The following is a 24498-nucleotide window of genomic DNA, read 5'->3' on the forward strand; positions in this document are numbered from 1 at the left end:
AGACTAAAACACTGAAAATATATTCAGTGAGAAACAAGGAAAAGCTTAAAAAAACATGTAGATGATCAATATAGTTGCTGATTCAACTTGATTCAGTTCATGAATTGATAAACTAAAGAAAAAATAACATGCTAAGGTCACATCGTCACGATTCAACAAAAAGGTAATGTGGCAGATTTGCATCGTCATTCGATTGCAGCATTAGCGAGCTACAAAAATCTATGCATTAACATCAAAGAAGTACAAACATTGGCCAAAACGAGAATAAATAAGAAGAAAACTGAGTAGAACATATATTATAAAGTCAAACTACACAGAGAAGACTGAGTGAGAGCAAACGCATCTTAGTTTAAATACAGATTACAGTGTTACACTACTTTGGTTGAATGCCACTGTCAGCCTGAAGAAACCATCATGTCACGCAGCGGGACGGCCACCTGGGGGTTTGCTCATCATCAGCTGGCTGTGGGAGCCCGAGCACATGGCTCAGCTCAAACAACCGCAAACACAAACAACATATCAAGGACAAGCAATCCCAGGCCCTGAACACATGGGGGTGAGGGCACTCCCGCTTTAGAACTTCTGACATTTCCCAGCAAGCAAACCCGAGAAAAAAAACTAAAAGTCTCCGACTTGGAAGATAAGGACACAGCAAATAGAGGTAACCTTAAAGGAAAGTAAGTCTCAGGCAATGTGGTGAAAAGCCACAACGACCCCAGATTCATATTAGGGCTGATAGTCAGTGGAACTCTAGAGGGAAATAACTAAGAAGTATACTTTTAGGGAAGCGTGATATCACAAAAATGACACCATTGTCCTTTCCCATAACCCCTTCCTCCCTCCTTCCCCAGCCACCCCATGCATTTACAGAAAGGCCAAACCAATCAGAGGGAAATTTGACTGTGCTCTGCCACATGGAACACTGCAGTTCAACGGCGGCACACCTACAGGAACACGCACAAAGCTCAGGAGTCAAGCTAAGCTGTTTTCCTGTGTCTCACTCCACTACATTTCCAGCCTTCTCCTATAATGTCTTGGTTTCACAATGGCGTGAGACTCCACTTCGGCATGACATTTACGCTCATTATAGTATTTTTAAGTGACGTCAGCACGCATAATCTTTGGAGTAAAGGGGCTGCATATTGATGTACACCCAGATTGTTCTATACAAAAGAAAACCAGCAGAGCAACACAATGAATGGGCACACGAGAAAGATTCAATGAAAGCATTAACCTGATAGAAAATGCAGCGACAGTTCCGCATCAGGAGCAAATACAATGTTCTTCTGAGGAGAAATGTCACAGAGACGCCCTGAGATTTATTTATTTTTTCCACTGTATGTGGGGTTGAGAAAAAGAAAAAAAAAACGAAAAAAAAAAAAACAAGTGTGCAAAGGCAGAGGGAGCTATAGAGAAAGTAACCACGTAGAGATTGTGGAGTGGAAGGTTAAGGCAGGTGGAGACAGATACGCGGAGATCCAGACAGTAATATGGTGTTTACACATTCCACCTCCATGTTGCTTCTGTCTTATCTATGCAGGGATTATCTGATGGACTGACAAAGACCTCTCTCCTCCCCCTCAAATCACCTTCTTTCACTTCGCTGCACTAGCAGACATTGCAATTGGAAGAATTAAAGAATGGGGGGGTTGACTTACTCCTGTTGCTGTTATGAAACGCCTTTTTGTGCAAGTACTTTTAAGTATTAACTTAAACAGCTCACACTGTCTTAATGTGAAGATATTTATTCTGAATGAGCTCATTCAGAAAAAAGGATATAAATGTCATGTTTTGGAAAGCTTATATTAGACTGATAGTCATAAAATGCATCATTCAGTATGGCCAAATAAATCGATTGATTGACAGGTAAGGTGAAGGGAAATAAAATCGAATAAGAGTAAACTGTTAATCTCACTTGCAAGAAACAAAAGCACATTCACCACTGTGTGAAAATACAGGTTTTACTCAAAAAGCCCATGAAAAGAGGATTATGCTGCAGACTGGGTTTGAGAAGCTTTTGTGGAAATGTTCATGTATCAGAGTGAAGCTTTGACATGGCTGGAAGCCATCTAGCCAGCTGCTGTGAATCCATGCTGTTGGAGGAAGATTGTCAGCAGATTTTTCAGATCCTTCTTTAAAGCTTACAGGGGTTAAGTGTGTATAAATAAAAAATATTGGTAATAGTCAGAGTAATCTTCAGACCATTTTTTTTGTACTTCTGTCTATTATTTTCATTTTTCAGAAAACTAAAAATGCTGGTTTTAGTCACCTGAGCAGGGTTAGAAATGCACTCAGTTCCTAAAATAACCCAAAAGTGAAACAAACAAACAAACAGAAAAGTCTTTTCAATCCTTCATATTTCTAACCGCAGTCCACCTCCTTCCAGTTTCCCTCCCTTATCCATTTTGTTTCCATATCATATAAACACTATCTCTGCTAGTGCTGTTACTCATCATACAGACAGGTCACATTGCAAAGAAGAAAAAAACAACAGTAAATGTAACAAATAAATACCAGGCTCTAGAAATAAGTGGTAAAAGGTTTATTATACTGCTGGAATAAGTCAAATAGAAAACTGTTTCAACTTCTTCTTTCACAGTTTTCTCGCACTTTTAACACGTTTGCAGAGCACTTTGCAGAGTTTCTCATTTAAACACAAAAATCAACAGCAGACACAATCCTCTGCCAGAGCAGAGCTACCGCTGCTCCATGAAGAGCATTATCTCAGAGTCCAATCACAGCGTTCCTGAAAAGCAGACAACTTTACATGTCTTTTTCGCCCTGTTTTTCTACATAAGAAGGAAATGTGCTCTGTCAGAGCACATAACAGTAAGGTAAGAAATTTTAAGGGCAGACACAGTAACCCTGTCTCTGAACTTCACAGTCGGGAGCTGAGGAATCAAAACTGGCACACAGGTACATTTTAGGACCTGAAGGTTTTTATCTATATCAGTTGTCACGACATATTCGTGTTGCCTAGTAACCACTTACCACTAGTAATCCAGAGTATTCAGAATACGTTACTCTCATTGAGTAACGTAACGGAATATGTTACAGAATACATTTTGGGGCATGTATTCTGTAATCTGTAGTGGAATACATTTTTAAAGTAACCTTCCCAACACTGATTACATTCAATCACTTCACACACTAAGTTATGAAGTCAGGTTTACTGTATTTGTAGACTTTACCATAAGTTTCATGTCAAATAAATGACTGTATGAATGTACTTAAGGCCATGGGATTCAAAGCCATGTAAATGAGTCCAGCCTGCAAAATCCTCCTTTATCCAGCATGTAATTTTATGTGTTTCTCAAGTGCATGGTTTTGACATGTATAGGCAAACTATAAGGCAAATAGGGTAAATATGTTGGGTGTATATTTGACAAAATCTTGCATAACGATTTTTCATTACATACTTTATGGGGGTCGCCAATGTTTGACCGATGAGTGGAGTGGTACACAAATTTTTTAGACAGTTGATGGTTGACATGGTATTTCAATTATACATAGAAGTAAATACAAATATACTTATAAACAGCACAAACATATCAAATAACAAAGTGGTGTGGGCATGCATTAATAATTAATATATAACTGTAATAAATTAGCAGTTTAGCAGTATATTTACTAGTTTATCATATCAAAAAAAGTCCTTGAAGGGACTTTAAACACTTTAAATCTTTTTTTAAAATCTGCCTAAAATATATGACTTTATGATTTATCATTTAAATTAAAGAAAAAAGATGACCAGTTAGACACACACATAAGATTGGAATTGGAAGCCTTGTGACCTCGTACCTACTTACTGACTGTTACTAGTTACATTCTTCACCATCTTATCACAAAAGGCTAATGCCGGAGCCTTTGAAGCTTTGACCTTGCTAGATAAGGCATATCTCTAAGTGCATGTAAAAAAAAGGTTAAAAAAATGAAAGCAGGAGAAAAGAGATAAGTCAAGTGCAAAAATAGGTAGAGGTAATTATGTGAGTATGTATATTTGTGAGGAGCGAGCTTCAAGCAGTAGTATGTGAAAAAAAAAAAAAAAATCAGAAGAAAGGGGCGATCCATCCAAATATTTGGTATTATTCTTTGGCTTTGTGGTCTTGTACAAATATGTTAGCGGGAGACAAATCAATATTCTATCTCCTGTTAGTACCTTGCAGCATGTGGAAGAAAGAAAGATCTATCTAAACAGGGGTCTGCTTGTGTTATTTTCTATTACTCTGAAACTACAAAAGAAGGTAAAAGAAAGGGAAGAAGGATAAAGAAAGATGGGGACTGGTGAGGATTTATTCTCATTTTGGGCATCAAAAGTTTGCCCATCAAAAGTTGCTGTTTTTTCTTACCACACGTGGCAGAACTGCATCCCAACAGGAAATATATGCAAGAGAGAGAGAACCGGTTGACAGAAACAGAGTTGTTGCTTCAGCTCTCCATTCCCTCTCCCACCCATCAAACACTTGAGCCTTTTCTATAACTCTGCTGCTTTCACCACTCTCCCACTCCTCTTTTTTATCCCCCACTATGCAAGCACACACACACACACACCTCCTACCACCTTGATTGCGTCGGAGATCAGGTCGACCAGCGTATCAGAAAGCTCTGTTAGTGGGGGTTGCTTGGACAGAACATGTGGGAGGTTTGCAATCACACCCACCACCAGCACTAATGCGAGTGCTACATTCCAGAAAAAAAAGACGAAGAGAAAGGTTGAAAAGGAAGAGCGAAGCAGGGGAAAATAGAGACACCGCACTCCAAGAATATGCAGCAGCATCTGATGTTCAGAGTCTGAGTGCTACCAGAGTAGGATGCCTGAGCAGTCCCACTGTGAGGCACCTGGGTGGGTGATAGTGTGCGCTTGTGTGAAGCATACAGTTGTATGCAGGTAAGAGCAGGGTACTTTGTGTTTGCATATGTATTATAACTTCACTGACAAAGACATAATTTATTCATGCATGCCCACTGTTTTTTGTTTGTTTATGAGCATTAATGGTTTGACTGACTTAAATATTTGAGTAGTTTGTTGGTAATGATGAATAGTACTACCACTATGGGACAACTAGGAAGTTGTGCCAAAATACTCACTTGAAAGCACCTCCAAAAGTGATTCAATTCACCAAGCATTTTAATTCCCATGTTAAAAATTCCAACTTTACAGCAGAAGCTGTGTAGTTGTACTGATAGCCCATCCAAGAAATCTGTGCTTGAGTTTTGATGAGCTAACTTACTACATATATATGGTATGTATGTAGTAGCACTAATTAGCAGTTACTGTGTGTCTATGCTGTGCACCCATAGATTATATGGCTGCACCGTCCTGCCAGGATGAATATTAGCAAGCATTAGCTTGCTAGCTAATGCTAGCATCGTTAGCATAATTTGAATTAGCACCTAAAACGCTCCAAAAATCAAGTTTCGAAGAATGAAGATGACAAATCATGAAGACACATTTAAAGCATCAAAACCTTGAAAGTATCATAACTAGACTTCACAATACAATGGACAACTTACTGCTGGCTAAGTCCATCTTTAATATGCGGTCTGTATTTGCAACACAATTACCTGAAAGCTCTTTCCCCCCTTATTTTACAAAGGTTGCCACATTCCTAAATCTCAGCATTATTGTCATTACTGATCCTCACCAGTTACAGCAAATTGATCCTGTTACAGGTGGAATTGACAGAATTCCACCTGTAACAGGTGGAGTACATGATGAGAATTCCTCATCATGTACTCATATATTTGAACACTATATCTTCTTTAAGCAATTTGCCACTAAAAGCACCAAAGCACACACGAGGGATGATATAAATGTAGCTATAATGGAGCCATTAGTGAGAATAATCACTTTGAAAAGCTCACCTGCGCTCACCTGTATAATTATGATTGGATATACTGTAAAAATGCAGCTGGTAGGCAAATGATGACTGATACTGAAACATGAATGCAGCTGTCAGTGCCACACAGTTAATGCATGGATGACAACATAAACATAGGGAAAAACCCAATTCTATGCACACAATAAATTGTTAAAAACAAAATAACTAATGGCTGTGCCAACATAACACTGACACCACTCGAGTCGTATTCTCATTTTAGATAAAACTCGTGGGATTAGCTGGTTCAGTGCAGTTGTCAGATTATCTGTCTTATAGGGCAATGGGGAATTATTCCAATTGCTTATTCATCCATTGAACAACAACAGAGGGTGTGGTGTGGAAGAGAAATCATCTCTGAACACTTTGAAAGCTCTCCGTGGGTATTACCTGTGTGGTTATTCTACACTGGCAAAACTATTTCATACGACTCCTTAGAGGCACAGAATCTCACTAGAGAAACATCCAGAGAGCTGGAGCACAATGAAAGCTTGTCACCTCCCTCCCTCGTCTCTTCCTCATTTGTCTTCATCTCGGCTCTGTATGTGTGATTTTTCAGAGTTGTTCTCTTGGTCTCTGCTTCTGTTTCCTCATTCGTTTTCTTCCTGTTATCTTTGCGGTCTTTCATTCTCTGGCTCCTGCCCACCTCTTTATCCCTGGCTCTCCTCATCTTTCTTCTCTCCCTCCTTCTCACTCTTTTTCTCCACTGATTGCCTACGCATTCATTCTTCTACGCTTCCCTGCTCGCTAATGCCCGTAGCAGGTGTTCTCCCAGGTGCCTGAACAGAACAGGCTGGGCTGAGCCTTTAAAAGACCTGGCATCAGCACCTCGGCAGTCCTCCCCCATCCCTCTAGTGTGGTCTATCTTCAAAACCCTCTGTGACTAAAGACTGCAAAGGTGGAATTTACACACTTGTCCGCCTCTCTCCACACACGCAAACGCAGATGCACAGTCATGTAAACTGAGAAACTATTGCCAGTCCTTCATCTCTCCTGTTTGGGCTCACTGGCCATCTTGGCTTCAGGTGTGATGCAGGTCGTCTCGACTGGGCGGGCTCTCTAATTTGATACTGCCCATTTAATGACATGCAAACAAGCTGCAGTCTCTTATAGGGGCACACTAAAGAGTGAAGCTGATGCCAAACCAGGGGAGTGATATTGACACCGGTGTGTGGTTTCAGACCACCCGCTTAAAAAGCCCAGGCCAACCCGTCCATACCGATGAATGGGAAAGTGGAGAATGCAGCTTTGTAACTCGACTGTGATCGGCCACCCTCTTTGGTTTGCTTTTCAATCAATCAGCAAGTTATTTTGGAATAAAGCGTCAGTATGACTTTCATTTGCACTCCGTGGATGTTTTTCTTCTTTTTTTTTTTTAAAGGAAAAGTCACTCGTGCTTTGTGTCCCGAAAGGCTCGCTCAATTTCTGCAGGTCAGCCTGGCTTCTGAGCATAGCTGCTGCCGTTTATTTTGACTACGGTTGATAACACCATCAAAATAAGGTCAAATCTGTAGCTTTAGAGTCCAAGGTCTGGCGTTAAACAACCTTGGAAAACTTTTTCAGAAGAGATTAATGCTTTTGTCTTCAAAGTCTGAATAACATGCTAGGTATAAGAGAAGGCTAGAACACAGTAGCTTTTGTTAAAACGCCCTTTTTCACGTCTCTCACTAGAGGTTTTAGACAATTTCCACATATAAAATTGTAAAAAGAATGCATAACCATGACTTATTTCAAGTGGCCTCATAAAGACACAGAGCTCACACGGGATAGAGACTTTGGTCTGACATTTTCACTCCCTGCAGCATGCATTAAACACTGCACAGAGGTGGCAGGCATCCTGAGCTCTATAGTCAAATAAAGTGGATGCTGTGGCTTTAAAGGTGTTAATTAAGCAGCAACACTGGTTGAGATCCTTGCAGGGAAAAAAGCAGAGATTGTACTGGCATCGCAGAGAGAGAGCCTTATTGAGAGCTTAAATCAGTTGCTAAATTGTAAGAGTGCACTGAACAGGTGCTGCAGAGAGTGGAATACATCACACATGAGCCACCGTGCAGTGGTGCAGCTCTATTTCTTTGTCTATTACTACCTTGTTAAGAAATGGGTCAGATAAAACACCTCACCGATGTGCTGTGCAAGACGATGTGTTATGATGAATTTTGTTTTGGCCTCGGAGTGCAGTGCAGGTATTAGGCTTTTAGTGCATGAAGAAATTCTCAAGCTGAACTGAGCACCTGGTTGGAATGTTATCAGCCCATTAAAACGCCATTATCAATTCTCATCACTGCCATATAGGCATTGCCTGTAGGCAGTATTTTCCAACTAGTAGGCTCAGTAGGCCATTATCAAGTCATTTCATGGTGGCAGCACAGATTTGGCAAAAAACGACAGACTTGTTTCTGCTTTGAAAGAGCAAAAATGTCTGTATGAGGAGGTTGGATAGATAGCTGGGACATAACCTTCATCCAATCACCCAACAAAACCACCAACTGGAGCTTAAACTAAGCTTTGGGCTCAGTTAAAGTTTCATTTTTTTGTTAGAGTTAGGCAGAAGAACATCATTCAGGTTTATAGTCACCCTTTCACAAGCTGTGAAAATGTTTAAATTGCCAAATCACAATATAATCTGGGTTACTCTTCACTTACTAATGATCAGAAATGGCAGAAAGCTTCTGTCCTACCAATAGTTGCAGGTCAGTGTCTGTGGAGTGGTAACAACACAGATACAAGTGGATGTTGGGATTTTCAAGAGGTTAATTATATTAAAAATGAAGCAGACTGTGATGAGGATGTATCACGATGGCGAGCAGACAACTGAGCTTATGTCTGGACTGAATTAAATTAATCCAATGTTCTCTGGCAGGTGGTTTGGATATTTACAGCAGGCCTTGTATCACTGGTTCCGGAAATCTGCACGTAAAGCCTTTCTTAGTGAACCTCAGGCTCGGACTGGGAAATGGGAGATTTTTTGTATTTTTGTATTTTTTTTATTTACTTATACACCAAATGAAAAGAAATATTTTGGGATGCCGCCCTCCTCTGCCTTTTTGGATGGCTTGCATTTTACTGGCAAATTAGCATGGGGGGTAGAGACCCTCCTCTCTGCTTCACTGGGCAGTTTGTGTAATGCTCACGTTGATTTCAGCCTTGGCATCACAAATGACACCTCCGCATTGGCCAGAGTGAAGAAGGATCTACCTCATTTAGCCCTATAGCTCACAATAAGCTGGTGATATGTGTGTGGGTGTGTGTATGTTTCAGGAGAAAAGCAGACTTTGAGAATTTAGGCAGTATGCGCCACTGTGGTTATTTCTGTGCACGCTCACAGCAGATGCATGTGTGTACGCTTCCTTACATGTGATAAGGATGGCAGGTGCCTTTTTTCAGGACAAAGAGAACAGCTTCATGGAACTGCAGAGAACAACACAACCCGGGTACAAACAAATGAAAGCACTCATAAGTCAACTTCTCTCTTCCACAAGTAGACAGCTAGGACACGCAGACAAAGGGCGCATTGATATTGGCAGTGACACACGGGTGGCAGCTGTACACATCATGTCATTCAGTTGTGGTTGCTGTGAAAGGAGTCTCTGTCAGACAAAGTGGAGTGTGGTGATGTGCTTAATCCTGTGTGGAAATGTAGTGTAAAAATAATTCAAGTTTTTGTTATAGAAATAATAACAAAACTGATGCTGCAGAGTCAACCGTTAAGCTAGTCTTGCTTAACTTTTTTTGGATACACATTATAAGAGAGTCGTGGTACTGAACGAATCCAAACACTCAATACATGTTAATAAAAATGTTTACAATGCTTTGGATGTAGTAAACACATATCGCTCCACTTTCACCGGGCTAACACAGGGACGACTATTCACACTCATGTTCATACCTGCAGAATTGTAGGATCACAGATTAACCTGACATGCATGTCTTTGGAAGAACCCCGAATATCCGGAGAGAGCCTACGCAAGCAATGGGAGAAAAAGCATAATCCACACAAAAAAAACCCAACAAGGACTCTCCATCAACCACTGCAGCACTGTGCCAACTACAAAAACAGGTGGATTACTTTTTTCTTGGCTTCCCGCATCTATGATGTGAATTAGAATGGCATTTGTGAAATGCTGAAAAGGGATGAGCAAGACGTGTGGTTCAAAACAGGTTTTTGGAGCAAAGTTACCAAACTTTTTAGGCTTTAAAAAAAATAAAATTATATATTGTAAAGTTATTATATGTTTGCATTGACCGTAGAAACAAATCTCATAACAGGTGCACTTTGGATCACAAAGAATATTTGCACTCAGCAGATGCATTTCTTGTTGTTTTTCTTGGTTGGTGGGCATAAAAACTGCATTGTGATGTCACTACCATCATTTACATAATTAAGGCTTAAAGTGCATTAACCTTAACAGCAGCAAAATATGCATTGCTATTTATTTTGAAGTAGGGCTGCCACGATTTGTCGACTAGTCACGATTACGTCGACTATCAAAATTGTCGACGACTGATTTAATAGTCGACGCGTCGTTTGAAACTTTGTACGATCACAAAAGACGCAGGAATAAGTGGCTGGATTTAAGAGTGTAATAACGGACTGAAACAGAAGATGGCAGCATTGCATGTACAAGGATGTCAGCTACCGTTAAACCCCGAAGAAGAAGAAGAAGAAGAAGAAGCAGCTGTGTCCCAGAATTCATAGCGCGGCCCAGCGCAGTTTCCAACAATGGCGGCAGCTAGTTAGTTTTAATGTTACTCTTATTATTCTTTCTGGGTCACAAAATAAACGTTTAACATATTTTCAGGCGAGAATGTAGCTGTGTAAACCTCAAATATCTGCTCAGTTTATCAGGACACCACATATTTTCAAAAGCGCTCCGACGTTTTCGGAGACATCTGTTACCCACTAGCTCGTTATCGAGCCGGGGGCGAGGCCACTAGCGCCGTGAGAACACCGGACTCCCCGCAAATCGTTTTCAAACCCACTGCCGTCTTTCGCTACTCAGGTTAAATATATATGAGTCACTTAGATAACTTAAAATGTTATTGTTTGGCTTTTTTTTTTTAGTATTTTATTTGTTCCTGAGTAAATCAGTTTGTCTGAGATTAAAGTTATAGTTTTTACACAGCTGAATAAACGTCAAGCAGACAGCTGATTATCAGAAGTGTGAGATGCTCCAGAATATACTCCAGTGTCCTGTTATATTTTAGATAGCAAGGAGTTTATTAAACTTCACCGAAACAATCTGCAAATTTCATTCAAATTTAATAAACTATCATCTTGTCTTTATTTTTAGTTAGCACAGACCTTAAACACTTAAAGCTGTAAGCTAATGATAGTTATATAAGAGCAGATGCTGCTGGTGCAATAAGCTGTAGTTTTACGTCCAATGGATGATGATCTGATTAGTCGACTAATCACAAAAATAATCGGTGACTAGTCGACTATCAAAATAATCGTTTGTGGCAGCCCTATTTTGAAGGCGTGGAAAACTTTGGCAATCTCCAAAGAAGATGTCCCGCAGTGGTTTAAAGCATGGAAACTGTGCACTGCCTGGTTTTTGTACAATGCCTATTTTTCTCTGCTCAGTGACAGTGATATACCGGTTTAGATTACACCGTCCCATCGAGAATTCAGGGCTTGTCATTTGTGATGTGTGATGCAACTGTATGGCAACCCTGTGCCCCAGAGCTAACACTCCCACTGATACCAAAGCTACTTTCCGGCACAGCACTCTTACCACCACAGGCCTTTCAGAAAACAAACCCATTACACCCACAGGCTGAGGACACACAAAAATGCACGTGTACACACACACAACACAACCTTAGGATTTGATTATATCCTCTGCAGCGTGGACACATATATATATATATATATATATATATATATATATATATATATATATATATATATATATATATATATATATATATATATGGCAGGGACTGCCATCCTGCTGCTTTGTTGCTCCCAAAGTTTGTCTCATTAGCACAAAATCTTTGAAGTATCAGTAAACATGCTCTGTTTAAAAGTTAATCGAATCAGCAATACACAACTGCTTTTGGAGGCTTAAAATTGAGGCTCTTTCTGTTAAGCTGTTTAAGAAAATAGATGGATTGATAAAAAAAACTGAGGCATGTATACAGAAAAGAACATGTGGCTTGTTCAGGCAGAAGACAGAGTAGAAGATACTTCAATAGATGATGTTGAGCGTAGAAGACGATTTTCATATCCAATGAAGCGTCACAGCAAAGCTTCTGTACCTCCACATAGAAGATCATTACAAAAACTTGGCCTTATGGTGCGTTCCAGATCCCAGTTCCCAGCCAGAATTTCCATCTGGAATGCCACCTCAATTTGGATTTCCCACTCACAACGTCAGAGCAGCCCCACTAACCCCGAGTTGAGGATCCAAGATGGGAGTGGTGAATGTAAACAGTAGTAAAACCTTTATTCTGTCCTGCCACTGTTGTGTATTTGTAACTCACTAAATAAGCCATACACAGAGAACTGACCAGGCTCTACCCGTGAAAGTGCTGGAGCGATGTAAACAAGTATTATGCTGTACAGCCAGAGATGCATGAATGGCTCTACCTTGCCAAGAGGCAAAACAAATCCTGCTTTTCTTTTGGTTTTCCAACCTTCCTACTGGAAAGCATTAACTGAAAAAATAAGTCAGTGTGTGTTGAAGTCCCCTGGTTCAAAGTCCTATCCCCCTTTGGAAATTTGTCAGTCTTTACCTTTCTACTGGAAACACTACAATATGCTGTTTTCGGTTTCCATATGAGTCATGTAAAAAGACTGGGAGAAGCGGCCAGCAGTCATTTAGGCTCGACTTGTTGCTTTAGTCTATTATTTAAAGGACTATTACCACATAATCTGCTTACAATACACAAAATCTCTGTCTGTGTGAGTTTGTTTCTTTGTCTGCCAACTCCTCCCACACAATCACGAGTTGAGCAACCAAAGCTGCCACACAGATACGTCTTGGGCCCCTGAAGGTTCTCAACTATATCAGATACTATGATATCATCAAGTTGCCTAGCAACGCTCTAGCAATGGGTTAAAAAGGCCTGTCTGCTTTTCACATTTTTACCTATAACACTTTATAAAAGCATCTACATCACACCATAACATATAATTTATATCCAAATTATGCATTATATGTTATGACGCCTGCTGGTTGCTTGGCAACCCTCTATCAACAGGCTAAAAGGTTGTGTTTTTTTGTCTTTTTTTGTACTGCATCATTTTTAATTCAAAACAGCCACATGTACCTGATATCCAACAAGCTAAATTATACATGACAATTTCATCATGCTGCCTAGCAACTACTAGGCTAAAGTGACCCATGACCTACAACAATAAAAGCATATTAGCGTTTTCATTTCCTGGCCAACAGCATACACAGCCTAAACAATGCTGTAGCAATAACATGTTGCCTGACTAATTCATAAACAAGAGAAAAAAATGTGAAAATAAACTTGGCGAACATATATAAAAAGAGTGAGATAGCGCCCAAAAAATAAGAATTTAAAACCACAGGAGAAAAAGCAGTACACTTACCTGTATCAGTGACAGGTTACTGAGGTCCAGTCTGAAAAGGTAGTTTCTGAATTAAGAAGAAAGGGAAATGATGTAAGTGACTGGCTCAAATCCAGCAAAATCTATTAAACAATGCAGATGAAGTATTAGAGACCAGCTGTCTGTCAGGGTTCCTGGGTCGGTGACCCAGTGTTTTCAGTTCACACTCACTGTTTATCTACTGCCTGTTCCACTTCCTGTTTTATTGTGTTAGCCTTGGTCTGTGTGTATTATGTTCAATCCTCTTCCCATTATCATTAGTTCATTATGTTCAGCTGTGTACTCACCGGTCCCTCATTATCATCATTATCACCAGTCTGTGTATTTAAGCCCTCTGTTCTACCCATTCAGTGTCGGGTCATTGATGATGTTGTTTCTGTCGTGTGTTCCGTCCAGTCAGTCAGTTAGCCAGCCAGTCTACCAGTCCGCTAAGTCCAGCCAGCCAGCCATCCATCCATCCTATCATCTGTTGTCTACATATTCAATAAACCTCGTTCTGCACCACGAGTCCTGCATGTGGGTCATCCCTTCCTCGCCTCCGCACACGAGTCCTGACAGAATGACCCGACCCGTGCCAAGAAGACACGCTTTTGACCCAGCGGACTCGGACCTCTACGAGCGGCAGGAGGTAGCGCTCTCCTTGTGGGCTGAAAAACTCAAGGAGAGACAGCGGCTCTTCGCGGAGCGAGAGCACGTCTTCGAGGGCACTCGCTTGGCTCTGGGCGGGCCTCGGAGACGCCGCGTTCCCCCACCTGCTGCCTCACCTGCACCGGAGCATCTGCCGCGGAGAGTGGACGTTTCACGCCGCGCTTCGGCCGCTCCCTCTCTCGCCACTCCGCTCCACGCTCACACATCACCTGCCTCATTCACCGGACCTTCAACCTCGCCACGGCACAGCGGCTCCGTCTTCCACCTCGGCTCAACAGAGGCTCCCGTGCCAGAGGCTCGGACGTGTACCCCGCCCGCTTCCTCCTCCCGGAGAAATCGGCGCACACGCCGCCATAAAACGGACCACTTTCAGCCACTCCCGATGGTGAGCTCCAGTGACTGTTTTTCGCACTCACCATCTGATTATTCACTCAAAACGCACAATAACCCCATCTCTGATTCGTGGGATGTTTCCCTCCTGGAAGATTCTGTGGACTGGGAAGATTTGTTCTGCTCTGCTCTCCCAAAGACTGTAAATAGTGGTGGCAGGAAAACCAGAACAATCCCCAATAAACCTGCTAACATCACACACCCAGTCATTATCTCCACTCCCGTCAGTCAGTCTACCCCCACACCAGTGCCAGCTCCCAGGAGGAGGGCAGCTGCGACCCAGTCTACCGCCACACCCGCTTCAGTTTCTCGAGTGGGGGTGACTGGTGTCCAGCCACCTCCCGTGCCTGTCCCAGCACCTAGGCTGAGGACGGCCAGGATCCAGCCTGACCCCCCTAGAGACTCAGCTGAGGCTCTCCAGCCAGTGCCCTCACGCTCTGGAGGCACGGAAGAGCTAATCAGTCCACCACTTCATCCACCTCCTGACCCAGCCTTTCACGCACTAGCTTTATCCCTGGTTAGGCTGGCTGAAGTGTCCCCTGCTCAGGCACCGGCCTTACTAGCTCAGGCTGTAGCTTTATCTCCCTCATTAGCTCAGTCTGTAGCCCAGCCATTAGCCACACCAACCTCAGCTCCGTCGTCAGCCTCACCTGCTGTTCAGCTTCCAGCCCCGTCAGTTCACTCACCTGCTCTCCAGTCCGCTCCTGTCCAGTCACCCGTAGCTCAGTCGCCTCCTGTCCAGTCACCCGTAGCCCAGTCGCCTCCTGTCCAGTCACCAGTAGCCCAGTCGCCCGTCCACCAACCTGTTCAGTACCCAGAGCCTGCTGTGAGCTACCCTGCTGCCCAGCCAGGGGTTTCCGCACCCGCTGGCCTGGCCGCTCCTCAGCCAGGGGTTTCCGCACCCGCTGGCCCGGCCGCTCCTCAGCCAGGGGTTTCCGCACCCGCTGGCCCTGTCCTGTGTGTGCCAGGGGCTCCAGTGCCCACTGGTTCTGAGACCGTTTTCGCTGGAGGGCCCGAGGAGCCCGTCCGGCAACCTTCCTCGTCAGCTGGGGGTTCAGGAGAACCGCACCAGCCTCATGCCTCGTCAGCTGGAGGGCCCGAGGAGCCCGTCCGGCAACCTTCCTCGTCAGCTGGAGGTTCAGGAGAACCGCACCAGCCTCATGCCTCGTCGGCTGGAGGGCCCGAGGAGCCCGTCCGGCAACCTTCCTCGTCAGCTGGGGGTTCAGGAGAACCGCACCAGCCTCATGCCTTGTCAGCTGGAGGGCCCGAGGAGCCCGTCCGGCAACCTTCCTCGTCAGCTGGGGGTTCAGGAGAACCGCACCAGCCTCATGCCTCGTCGGCTGGAGGGCCCGAGGAGCCCGTCCGGCAACCTTCTTCGTCAACTGGGGGTTCAGGGGAACCGCACCAGCCTCATGCCTCGCTGTCACCTAGCTCTGCTTCTGCCTCGCCTGGCCCGGCCTCAGACCCTGCCTCTGCCTCGCCTGGCCCGGCCTCGGACCCTGCCTCTGCCTCGCCTGGCCCGGCCTCGGAGCCTTTGTCCTCGTCTGGCCCGGCCTCGGAGCCTTCGTCCTCGTCTGGCCCGGCCTCGACTTTGGCTTTTATTTCGCCTGCTGCAGCTCCGGCCTGTGCTTCGCCTGATCCTGCCTCGTCTGGTCCTGTGCCCACCGGGCCATGGCCAGCACGCCTAAAACTGGAGAGCCGCCGCTGCCTTCCGCGCGGCCGGCCCCCTGAACTGCTCCGTCTCCTTCGCCGCCGCCGTTGCCTTCCGCACGGCCGGCCCCCGGACCGCCTTCGCCTGAGTGGCCGCCGTTGCCTTCCGCACGGCCGGCCTCCGGACCGCCTTCGCCTGAGTGGCCGCCGTTGCCTTCCGCACGGCCGGCCCCCGGACCGCCTTCGCCTGGGTGGCCGCCGTTGCCTTCCGCACGGCTGGCCTCCGGACCGCCTTCGCCTGAGTGGCCGCCGTTGCCTTCCGCACGGCCGGCCTCCGGACCGCCTTCGCCTGGGTGGCCGCCGTTGCCTTCCGCACTGCCGGCCTCCCGAACTGCGTCCACGTCACCGCCGTTGCCTTCCGCACGGTCGGTCCACCGGAACAGTCTCGCCTCGGGCCACGTGGCCGCCCACCCGAACTGTCTCTGTGTGGCCTCCGTCCCTCCGTCCTGGGCCCCCTCCGCCCGCCCTGTTCTGGTTCTTTTTCGTTTGGCCGTCGGGTGCCGGCCTTTGAAGGGGGGGGTCCTGTCAGGGTTCCTGGGTCGGTGACCCAGTGTTTTCAGTTCACACTCACTGTTTATCTACTGCCTGTTCCACTTCCTGTTTTATTGTGTTAGCCTTGGTCTGTGTGTATTATGTTCAATCCTCTTCCCATTATCATTAGTTCATTATGTTCAGCTGTGTACTCACCGGTCCCTCATTATCATCATTATCACCAGTCTGTGTATTTAAGCCCTCTGTTCTACCCATTCAGTGTCGGGTCATTGATGATGTTGTTTCTGTCGTGTGTTCCGTCCAGTCAGTCAGTTAGCCAGCCAGTCTACCAGTCCGCTAAGTCCAGCCAGCCAGCCAGCCATCCATCCTATCATCTGTTGTCTACATATTCAATAAACCTCGTTCTGCACCACGAGTCCTGCATGTGGGTCATCCCTTCCTCTCCTCCGCACACGAGCCCTGACACTGTCAGGTTAACACAAAGTGGATTAAAGCACAAACTGTACTGCCCGTCACTCTTGGGCCATTGTTTTCTGTTAGTATTTCAGTCTTTGGTTTTACACTTTTTTGTGATCATGTATGTCTACGCTTTTAACAGGGTCAATCCAGACAAAACTTTAACTCATATCATGCCAAGAGAATAGACACACACACACACACACACACACACACACACACACACACACACACACACACACACACACACACACACTCTACTGCGGCGTGACATATTTCTTCCAAATCCTTTGCTCCTGCCAAATCCAAAGCTTAACTTGGTCCAGCGAGGCCTCAGCAAAGCACTTTAAAAGCGTCATTATCCGAAAACCGCACTGTATGAGTGAGTCAGAAAGGGTATCACATTCTCAGTAATGTGCTCTGTGGGGTGAAAAGCTGAGTGGATTTACAGTTTCTTACCTGGCACCCACAATAAGCTCATTCCTAGTCAGGTCAAGGGTGAGCTGGGAGTAGTCTCTCACACCAGGGTGGGAGAAGGATGAAATCCACGGACTGAGCGCTGAGAGAGAGAAAAGGGGGGAAGGTTAGCAGAAGATAAATCATGTCGTGAGATAAAAGCAGTGACATTTACAAACAAAACTCATAAAAGGGTATAGTTTACTAATGCACGCAAAAACCTTTCCTATTTGGCATTTTATGCACAAGTGTAGGTGTTTACAGCGATGGTTAATTGACCCGATGAAAATCAAATTTATTAAGCAAAATGCCAAATGTTTGCCAGCAACAGCCTCTGTAAGTGAGGTTATTTTATGATGGCTTTCATTATATTTTAACTGTTGCTCAGACTAAACTCTGGCAACACTGCACAACTATAGATTAGAAAAATGTTAGAGTGACCAATGCACCAATTATGAATAAGACACATTCATAGTTGCAGCTGAAGTGGTAAAAAAGGGCACCAAACAGTGAAGGAAAAGCTTCCTGCTACGTGACGCTGTCTCCTACAGAGCGGGACAAAGTGTCCAGGCCCCATCAGGCAACACAACCCCGATCCAACCTGACATTCAGACAAACGCGGCTCTGTGTGGGGCACGAGGCTGAAATCTCAACGCTGTATGAAACTGGCATTTACAAATCAAAATTTTCAGAGGGGCCGCCTGGAGCTTTTAATGCCACACTCAAAACTCCAGGAAGAAAAAAAAGAGCATTTTCTCTACGAACTTTGTGTGGGCCTTTAAACGATTTCACCACATGGAAGTTTGCGGGGCTTAAGGGGGATTTGCTATGTTTCCGATGCTGTAAACGACATCACAGTTGTTAGTGGCAAATGAGATTTCTTGGAGCAAGTTAAAAAGGCGTGTTAGACACATTTGAGCCATTTCCACAAAACTAGTCCAAAAACGGACAAGGAAAGAATCAGTAATGATGTTAAGCAACTTTATGGTTGTCCACTAATTTTCTGTATCAGAGAAAAAAACGTTCATGACCATTGCATGACCCCCCACTGAAAAAAATAAAATAAAATCTTGATTTTCTCCTTCATCAGGGAAGTGATCATCAAACATTTAAAACCTTAAAACGTTCATTTTCTTCTAAAATTAAAAGTAGCTCATAAAAGCTCCAGGCTACGAGTGAGAAACTACATCAAAGTGCTGGAAGAAGTTGCCAAGAACAGCGAAACAAGTCTCCATCACGTAAAGGAGATACATTTTTAGGATTGATGGGAGCCCATATGGCTCTGTCATCTGCAAACATATCCAGAGATGCGAAAAACAGAAGACAGAAGGCGGCAGCTACAGTACGGTATGGTGCTCTTAATTTAAGATACAGAAAAACACACGCATACAATCTTTAATTAAAGGTTCCAGTATTGACAGGAGACTTCACTGAAGTGATAGTGTTTGCAGTCAGATGTGGATTTGGGCACTCGTCACCAAGCTGCTGTGAGACCGAACTTCATTCTAGTGTTTCTGTTTTTTGTCCCACTCTTGTGAGATGTGAGCAGGGCTGAATCCATTTTCATAAATACAGTGAATATTTAAAAGTCTGCAATTTTCAGTTTGCAGCACAACTGCAATATATTCACAAGATAAGGCCTCTGTTATTCTGTATTTGAAAACTGCTGAAAAGAACAAAACCAGCGCATTTGTCCCTCTCTTAATAGTTTTGGACTTCTCTGCATCTAAAAAACAACAAATCAAAATGGACTAAATTAAGTTTTATAGCAGACATTAAGGAACCAGGTAGAAATTGTTGCATGTTTTTTCCATTAACAAGAATAAAAAACAAAGTAGAAAAAAAGCATAATAATAATAATAATAGTACTTAGACTTATTTTAGACATATTATAAACCACAAATACAAGCATAGGTTTTAACTTACAGTACATGTTTTATACAAAATGCTATATATTTTTAACAATGGCTTCTGGTTTCCATGACAATGGCAATCTACAGTGTAGTGCCTAGCATCTCAGAAAACAGCCACACCACCTTGTGTGCTGCAAATAACAACATAATACATTGTTAATTATGATAACAACAGCTCTTGTTCTATTAGGAATATAATAAGAAAATGAGCAGTGTGCTGCAGGGACACACAAATTTATCAACCAGCTAGATCAGAGTAGCAGTGCAGCTTTTAAAAATTAATAATACACCGGAAAGCACTTTTACAGACAGGATTAAATCTCTGATAATCACAATAAATCATCGGGTGTCCCAAGGCTATTCTAATACGATGCAAATTCTGCAAGAGGCCATCTCTTATTCTCTCCATAAATATTTATACTACACTTATCCACATACAGTGGATTGTTTCAATTTCACAGTCGGCCATGCATCCATATGGTTTGACCATCTTTGACATGTAGGGTGGGTGTAAAAAACAACAACACAACCATAGAAGGCCAGTGCAAGGAAGCGAGCGGAACCATCTGTGCATCACTCTGATTAATGGCTGCAGAGGCTGAAGGTTGGGGGGAGCGTGGGGGACGCAGGCCGCCTTTAGCTGCACAGTCTTATGTAAACAGACCTGAAGTTGATTTAAAGAATCCAACATGATCCCGGGATCACGCAAAGCCACGGCATGTGTGAACAAAGCTTGTATGTGTGTGAACGGTGTCCCCATAACTGGGAGGAATGAACATGATTTGAACGCCAACTCAGATCATTAAAAGTCTCTAAATCAATCCCTTAAACACACACAGGCTCATGGAATTATTGGCAAAGAACAAAAAAAGTTTGTTTTAAAGGCTCAATTACTGCGAGGTTTGTGTTTGTGTGAAAATCAAACTCTGATGTGAACTACAAGACAGTCATTACCAGCTAAAGATGGGTTAGCCGAGGGTGAAATGAGCTCCGTTTCTCTTGTTCTTGTTTTTTTTTTTTGCTTTGTTTGTTGTTTTTCACGAAAATGAGTTTCAAGAAACTAATCCTTCATTTTCCAACAGCTCATAATGGGTCAGTGAAGGTGTCATCAAAGTGTGAGGAGTTGGGTACCTCCTAATATGAATAGTTAAATCAATAAAATATAAACTGACCTCCAAAAGGCTTTAAGGAGATCTTTCTTTTTTGACATTGTAAGCACTGTGAAGATACTGATTTGCATAACTGATGAAAAAAAAAGAAAAGGCAAGGCAAGTTTATTTGTATAGCACAATTCAACAACAAGGTGATTCAAAGTGCTTTACAGAGACATTAGAAACAAGAACAAATAAAAAGCATGATTTAAAATTTATTAAAACAAGCAAACAAACAAACTAATTAACAAACAAACAAAACAGTATATAAAATCAAAACAGATAAAATCAGTAGTTAAATGTAAGTTTTGAAATTTAAGCTTAAAAGTGTGGATTTGGTGCTTTATTCAAATGCAGCTGAGAACAGGTGAGTCTTCAACCTGGATTTAAATAAACTGAGTGTTTCAGCTGATCTGAGGCTTTCTGGGAGTTTGTTTCAGATATAAGAAGCATAAAAGCTGAATGCAGCTTCTCCGTGTCTGGTTCTGACTCTGGGAACTGATAAAAGACCGGATCCAGATGACCTGAGGGATCTGGATGGTTCATACTGGGTCAGGAGGTCACTGATGTATTTTGGTCCTAAACCATTCAGAGCTTTATAGACCAGCATCAGAACTTTAAAGTCTATCCTCTGACGGACAGGCAGCCAGTGTAAAGACCTCAGAGCTGGACTGATGTGGTCCACTTTTTTGGTCTTAGTGAGGACTCGAGCAGCAGAGTTCTGAATGAGCTGTAGTTGTCTGACTGATTTTTTAGGTAGACCTGTAAAGATGCTGTTACAGTAATCAAGCCTACTAAAGATGAATGCATGGACTAGTTTTTCCAGGTCCTGTTGAGACATCAGATCTCTTATCCTTGAAATATTCTTGAGGTGATAGTAAGCTGACTTTGTTATTGTCTTAATGTGTTTTTCTAAGTTTAGGTCTGCATCCATCACTACACCCAAATTTCTCGCCTGGTTTGTGGTTTTTAGATGTATAGATTGAAGTTCTCTGGTGACCTGTAATCGTTTTTCTTTGGCGCCAAAGACTATTACCTCAGTTTTGTTTTTGTTTAGCTGGAGAAAATTGTGGCACAACCAGTCATTAATTTCCTCAATGCATTTACCAAGAGCCTGTACAGGGCCTTGGTCTCCTGGTGACATTGTGATATATATTTGTGTGTCATCTGCATAGCTGTGATAGTTTATTTTGTTGTTCTTTATAATCTGTGCCAGTGGGAGCATGTAAATGTTAAACAGAAGGGGTCCCAAGATGGAACCTTGGGGAACTCCACATGTGATACTTGTCTGCTCGGATGTGAAGTTACCTATTGATACAAAGTATTTCCTGTTTTCTAAGTATGTTTTGAACCAGTTTAGTACAGTTCCTGAAATACCTGCCCAGTTCTCCAGTCGTTTGAGTAACATGTTGTGGTCAACTGTATCAAATGATGCACTGAGATCCAGTAAAACTAAGACTGACATTTTTCCACTGTCTGTATTCAGACATATGTCATTAAACACTTTGGTCAGAGCGGTTTCAGTGCTGTGGTTCTGTCTAAAACCTGACTGGAAGGCATCGTAGCAATTATTCTGTTTTAAGAAGTAACTGAGGTGTTGAGAAACTGCTTTTTCAATGATTTTACTTAAAAATGGGAGATTTGAGATCGGCCTGTAGTTGTTCATTTGTGTCTTGTCAAGATTGTCCTTTTTCAGTATAGGTTTTATTACAGCAGTTTTTAGTGATTCTGGAAACACACCTGATAATAAAGAAAAGTTGACGATCTGTAACAGGTCTGACTCCAAAGTCTTTGAGACCTTTTTGAAAAAACTTGTTGGCAGGACATCTAAACAGCAAGAGGAGGAGTTCAGTTGACCTAAGATGTCCTCCAGGTCTTTGCTGTTAATAGGGTCAAACTGTTTGATGGTGTTTAAACAGTTTTTCGGTGGACACAGTACATATTCTGGATCTGCTGTTGATGTACCAATTGCTTGTCTAATTTTTTGGATTTTTTCTGTGAAGAATTTGGCAAAGTCATTGCAGGCCATGGTTGAATGAAGTTCAGCTGCCACTGACACAGGAGGGTTTGTTAGCCTGTCAACTGTAGAAAATAAGACCCGAGCATTATGGCTGTTTTTAGTGATGATGTCAGAGAAGTAGGACCTCCTTGCACTCCTCAGTTGTAAATTATAATTGTGAAGTTTCTCTTTATAGATGTCATAATGAACCTGGAGGTTTGTTTTTCTCCATCTGCGCTCAGCTTTCCTACAATCTCTTTTTTCATTTTTCACTAGTGTGGAGTTTCTCCATGGAGACTTTTTCCTTCCAGAGATAACCTTCACCTTAATGGGAGCAATTGTATCCATTACATTTAACATGTTAGCATTGAAGCTATTGATGAGCTCATTGACTGACCCTCCAGACAGGTCAGGTGTTAATGGGAAGACCTGGTTAAAAACTGCACTACTGTGTTCAGTTATACATCTTTTTGTGATCACTGTTGTTGATATATTTATGTGGGCTGAGATTTTACTTTCAAAGAAAACACAGTAATGATCAGACACGCCCACATCAGACACAGTAACCTTTGAAATGCTCAGGCCCTTGGAGATCAGTAGGTCAAGAGTGTGTCCTCTATTATGTGTGGCCTCTGGGCAACTTTGGGCTGACTCAGCATGTAACAGAGTGTTACTCAGGTCTTTAGTCCCTTTGTCCTGAGTGTTGTCCACATGGATGTTAAAATCCCCAACAATAATTACACAGTCAAAATCAACACAGATCACAGACAGCAGTTCACTGAGGTCATTAAAAAAGTCTGTGCAAAAAGGAAAAACATTTGGATTTGAGATCTAAGATAACTTTACAGAGTCTCAGAGGTTATTAAGCTATTTAGGGCTATGACTTGTTTGGCGTTATTTCTGGGGACAGGTGATGGAAATGTCAAAGGTTTATAAATGCGCTGACTCTTCAAATCTTGTTTAAAGAGTCAGCAGCAACGAGCTCCTCTACAAATCTGCCAAGCACTCTCAACAGCTCTTACCTACAAAGCTGCAAAGCAGGAGAAGGCTTTCAGAAGACAGTAATGTAATTAAGAAATTGCAGTTGGAGGAGTTGTGGAGGTGAGGTTGTTGGCACAAGGAGCTGCTATAATGGCACAGCCAGGCTGTTGTTGGACTGTAGCGGGCCTTTAGAAAAACTCTGAATTCTTAACTTTGTAACCTTCACCAACCTGTGTAGGGTTGAGTTTGAGAAACTTGATGAAATGAAGACTTATACGCTAATTTTGGCAATTCGAACATTCCAAACAGGCAAAAAAAAGCTATTTAAGTGCTGTCAAAGCATCGGATATTATCTGAACCACAATTCATCTCAGTTCAATTTTATTTATATAGCGGCAAATCAGAGCAGCAGCTGTCTCAAGATGCTTTATAGTGTTAAGAACCTACAATAATAGAGAGAAAATGTAAACGATCCACCAAACCCCTCTGAGCAAGTACTTGGCAACAGTGGGAAGAAAAAAAAACTCCCTTTTAACAAGAAAAAACATCCGGTGGAACCAGGCTCAGGGGAGAGCAGCTATGGGTTAAGGAAGAGAGACAGAGATTAATTCTACTTAATTCACTTAACGTTACCTCTACTTTTAAATACTCCAGCAGCCACACGTAAGCCTGCAGTCTGAAAGTGATGTCACGGTCTGGCTAGGGCAGACCGTATGTTGCAGGGAAGGACTCAAGCGCAGACCGAAATGAGGTATGAATAACAAAACAAGCCGTTTATTAAGGCAAGAAACGAGGGTACAAAATAATAGGGAATCGATGAAAACTAAACAATGACCTAAAC

General features: G+C 42.9%; 1 protein-coding gene across 3 annotated transcripts in view; it reads right to left on the reverse strand.

The window, feature by feature from the left end:
- sema5ba (sema domain, seven thrombospondin repeats (type 1 and type 1-like), transmembrane domain (TM) and short cytoplasmic domain, (semaphorin) 5Ba) overlaps nt 1–24498 on the reverse strand; it is a 200872-nt gene that overhangs the window by 78070 nt on the left and 98304 nt on the right. For all 3 annotated transcript variants that reach the window (XM_076875383.1, XM_004568969.4, XM_076875382.1), the window contains 2 exons: nt 17617–17716; nt 13444–13489 (listed from right to left, as the gene is read on the reverse strand). In XM_076875383.1, the coding sequence (XP_076731498.1) occupies nt 13444–13489; nt 17617–17716 (146 nt within the window). The remainder of the gene's footprint in view (nt 1–13443; nt 13490–17616; nt 17717–24498) is intronic.

The sequence above is a fragment of the Maylandia zebra genome, linkage group LG16, assembly GCF_041146795.1.
Source record: "Maylandia zebra isolate NMK-2024a linkage group LG16, Mzebra_GT3a, whole genome shotgun sequence".
NCBI lineage: Eukaryota > Metazoa > Chordata > Actinopteri > Cichliformes > Cichlidae > Maylandia > Maylandia zebra.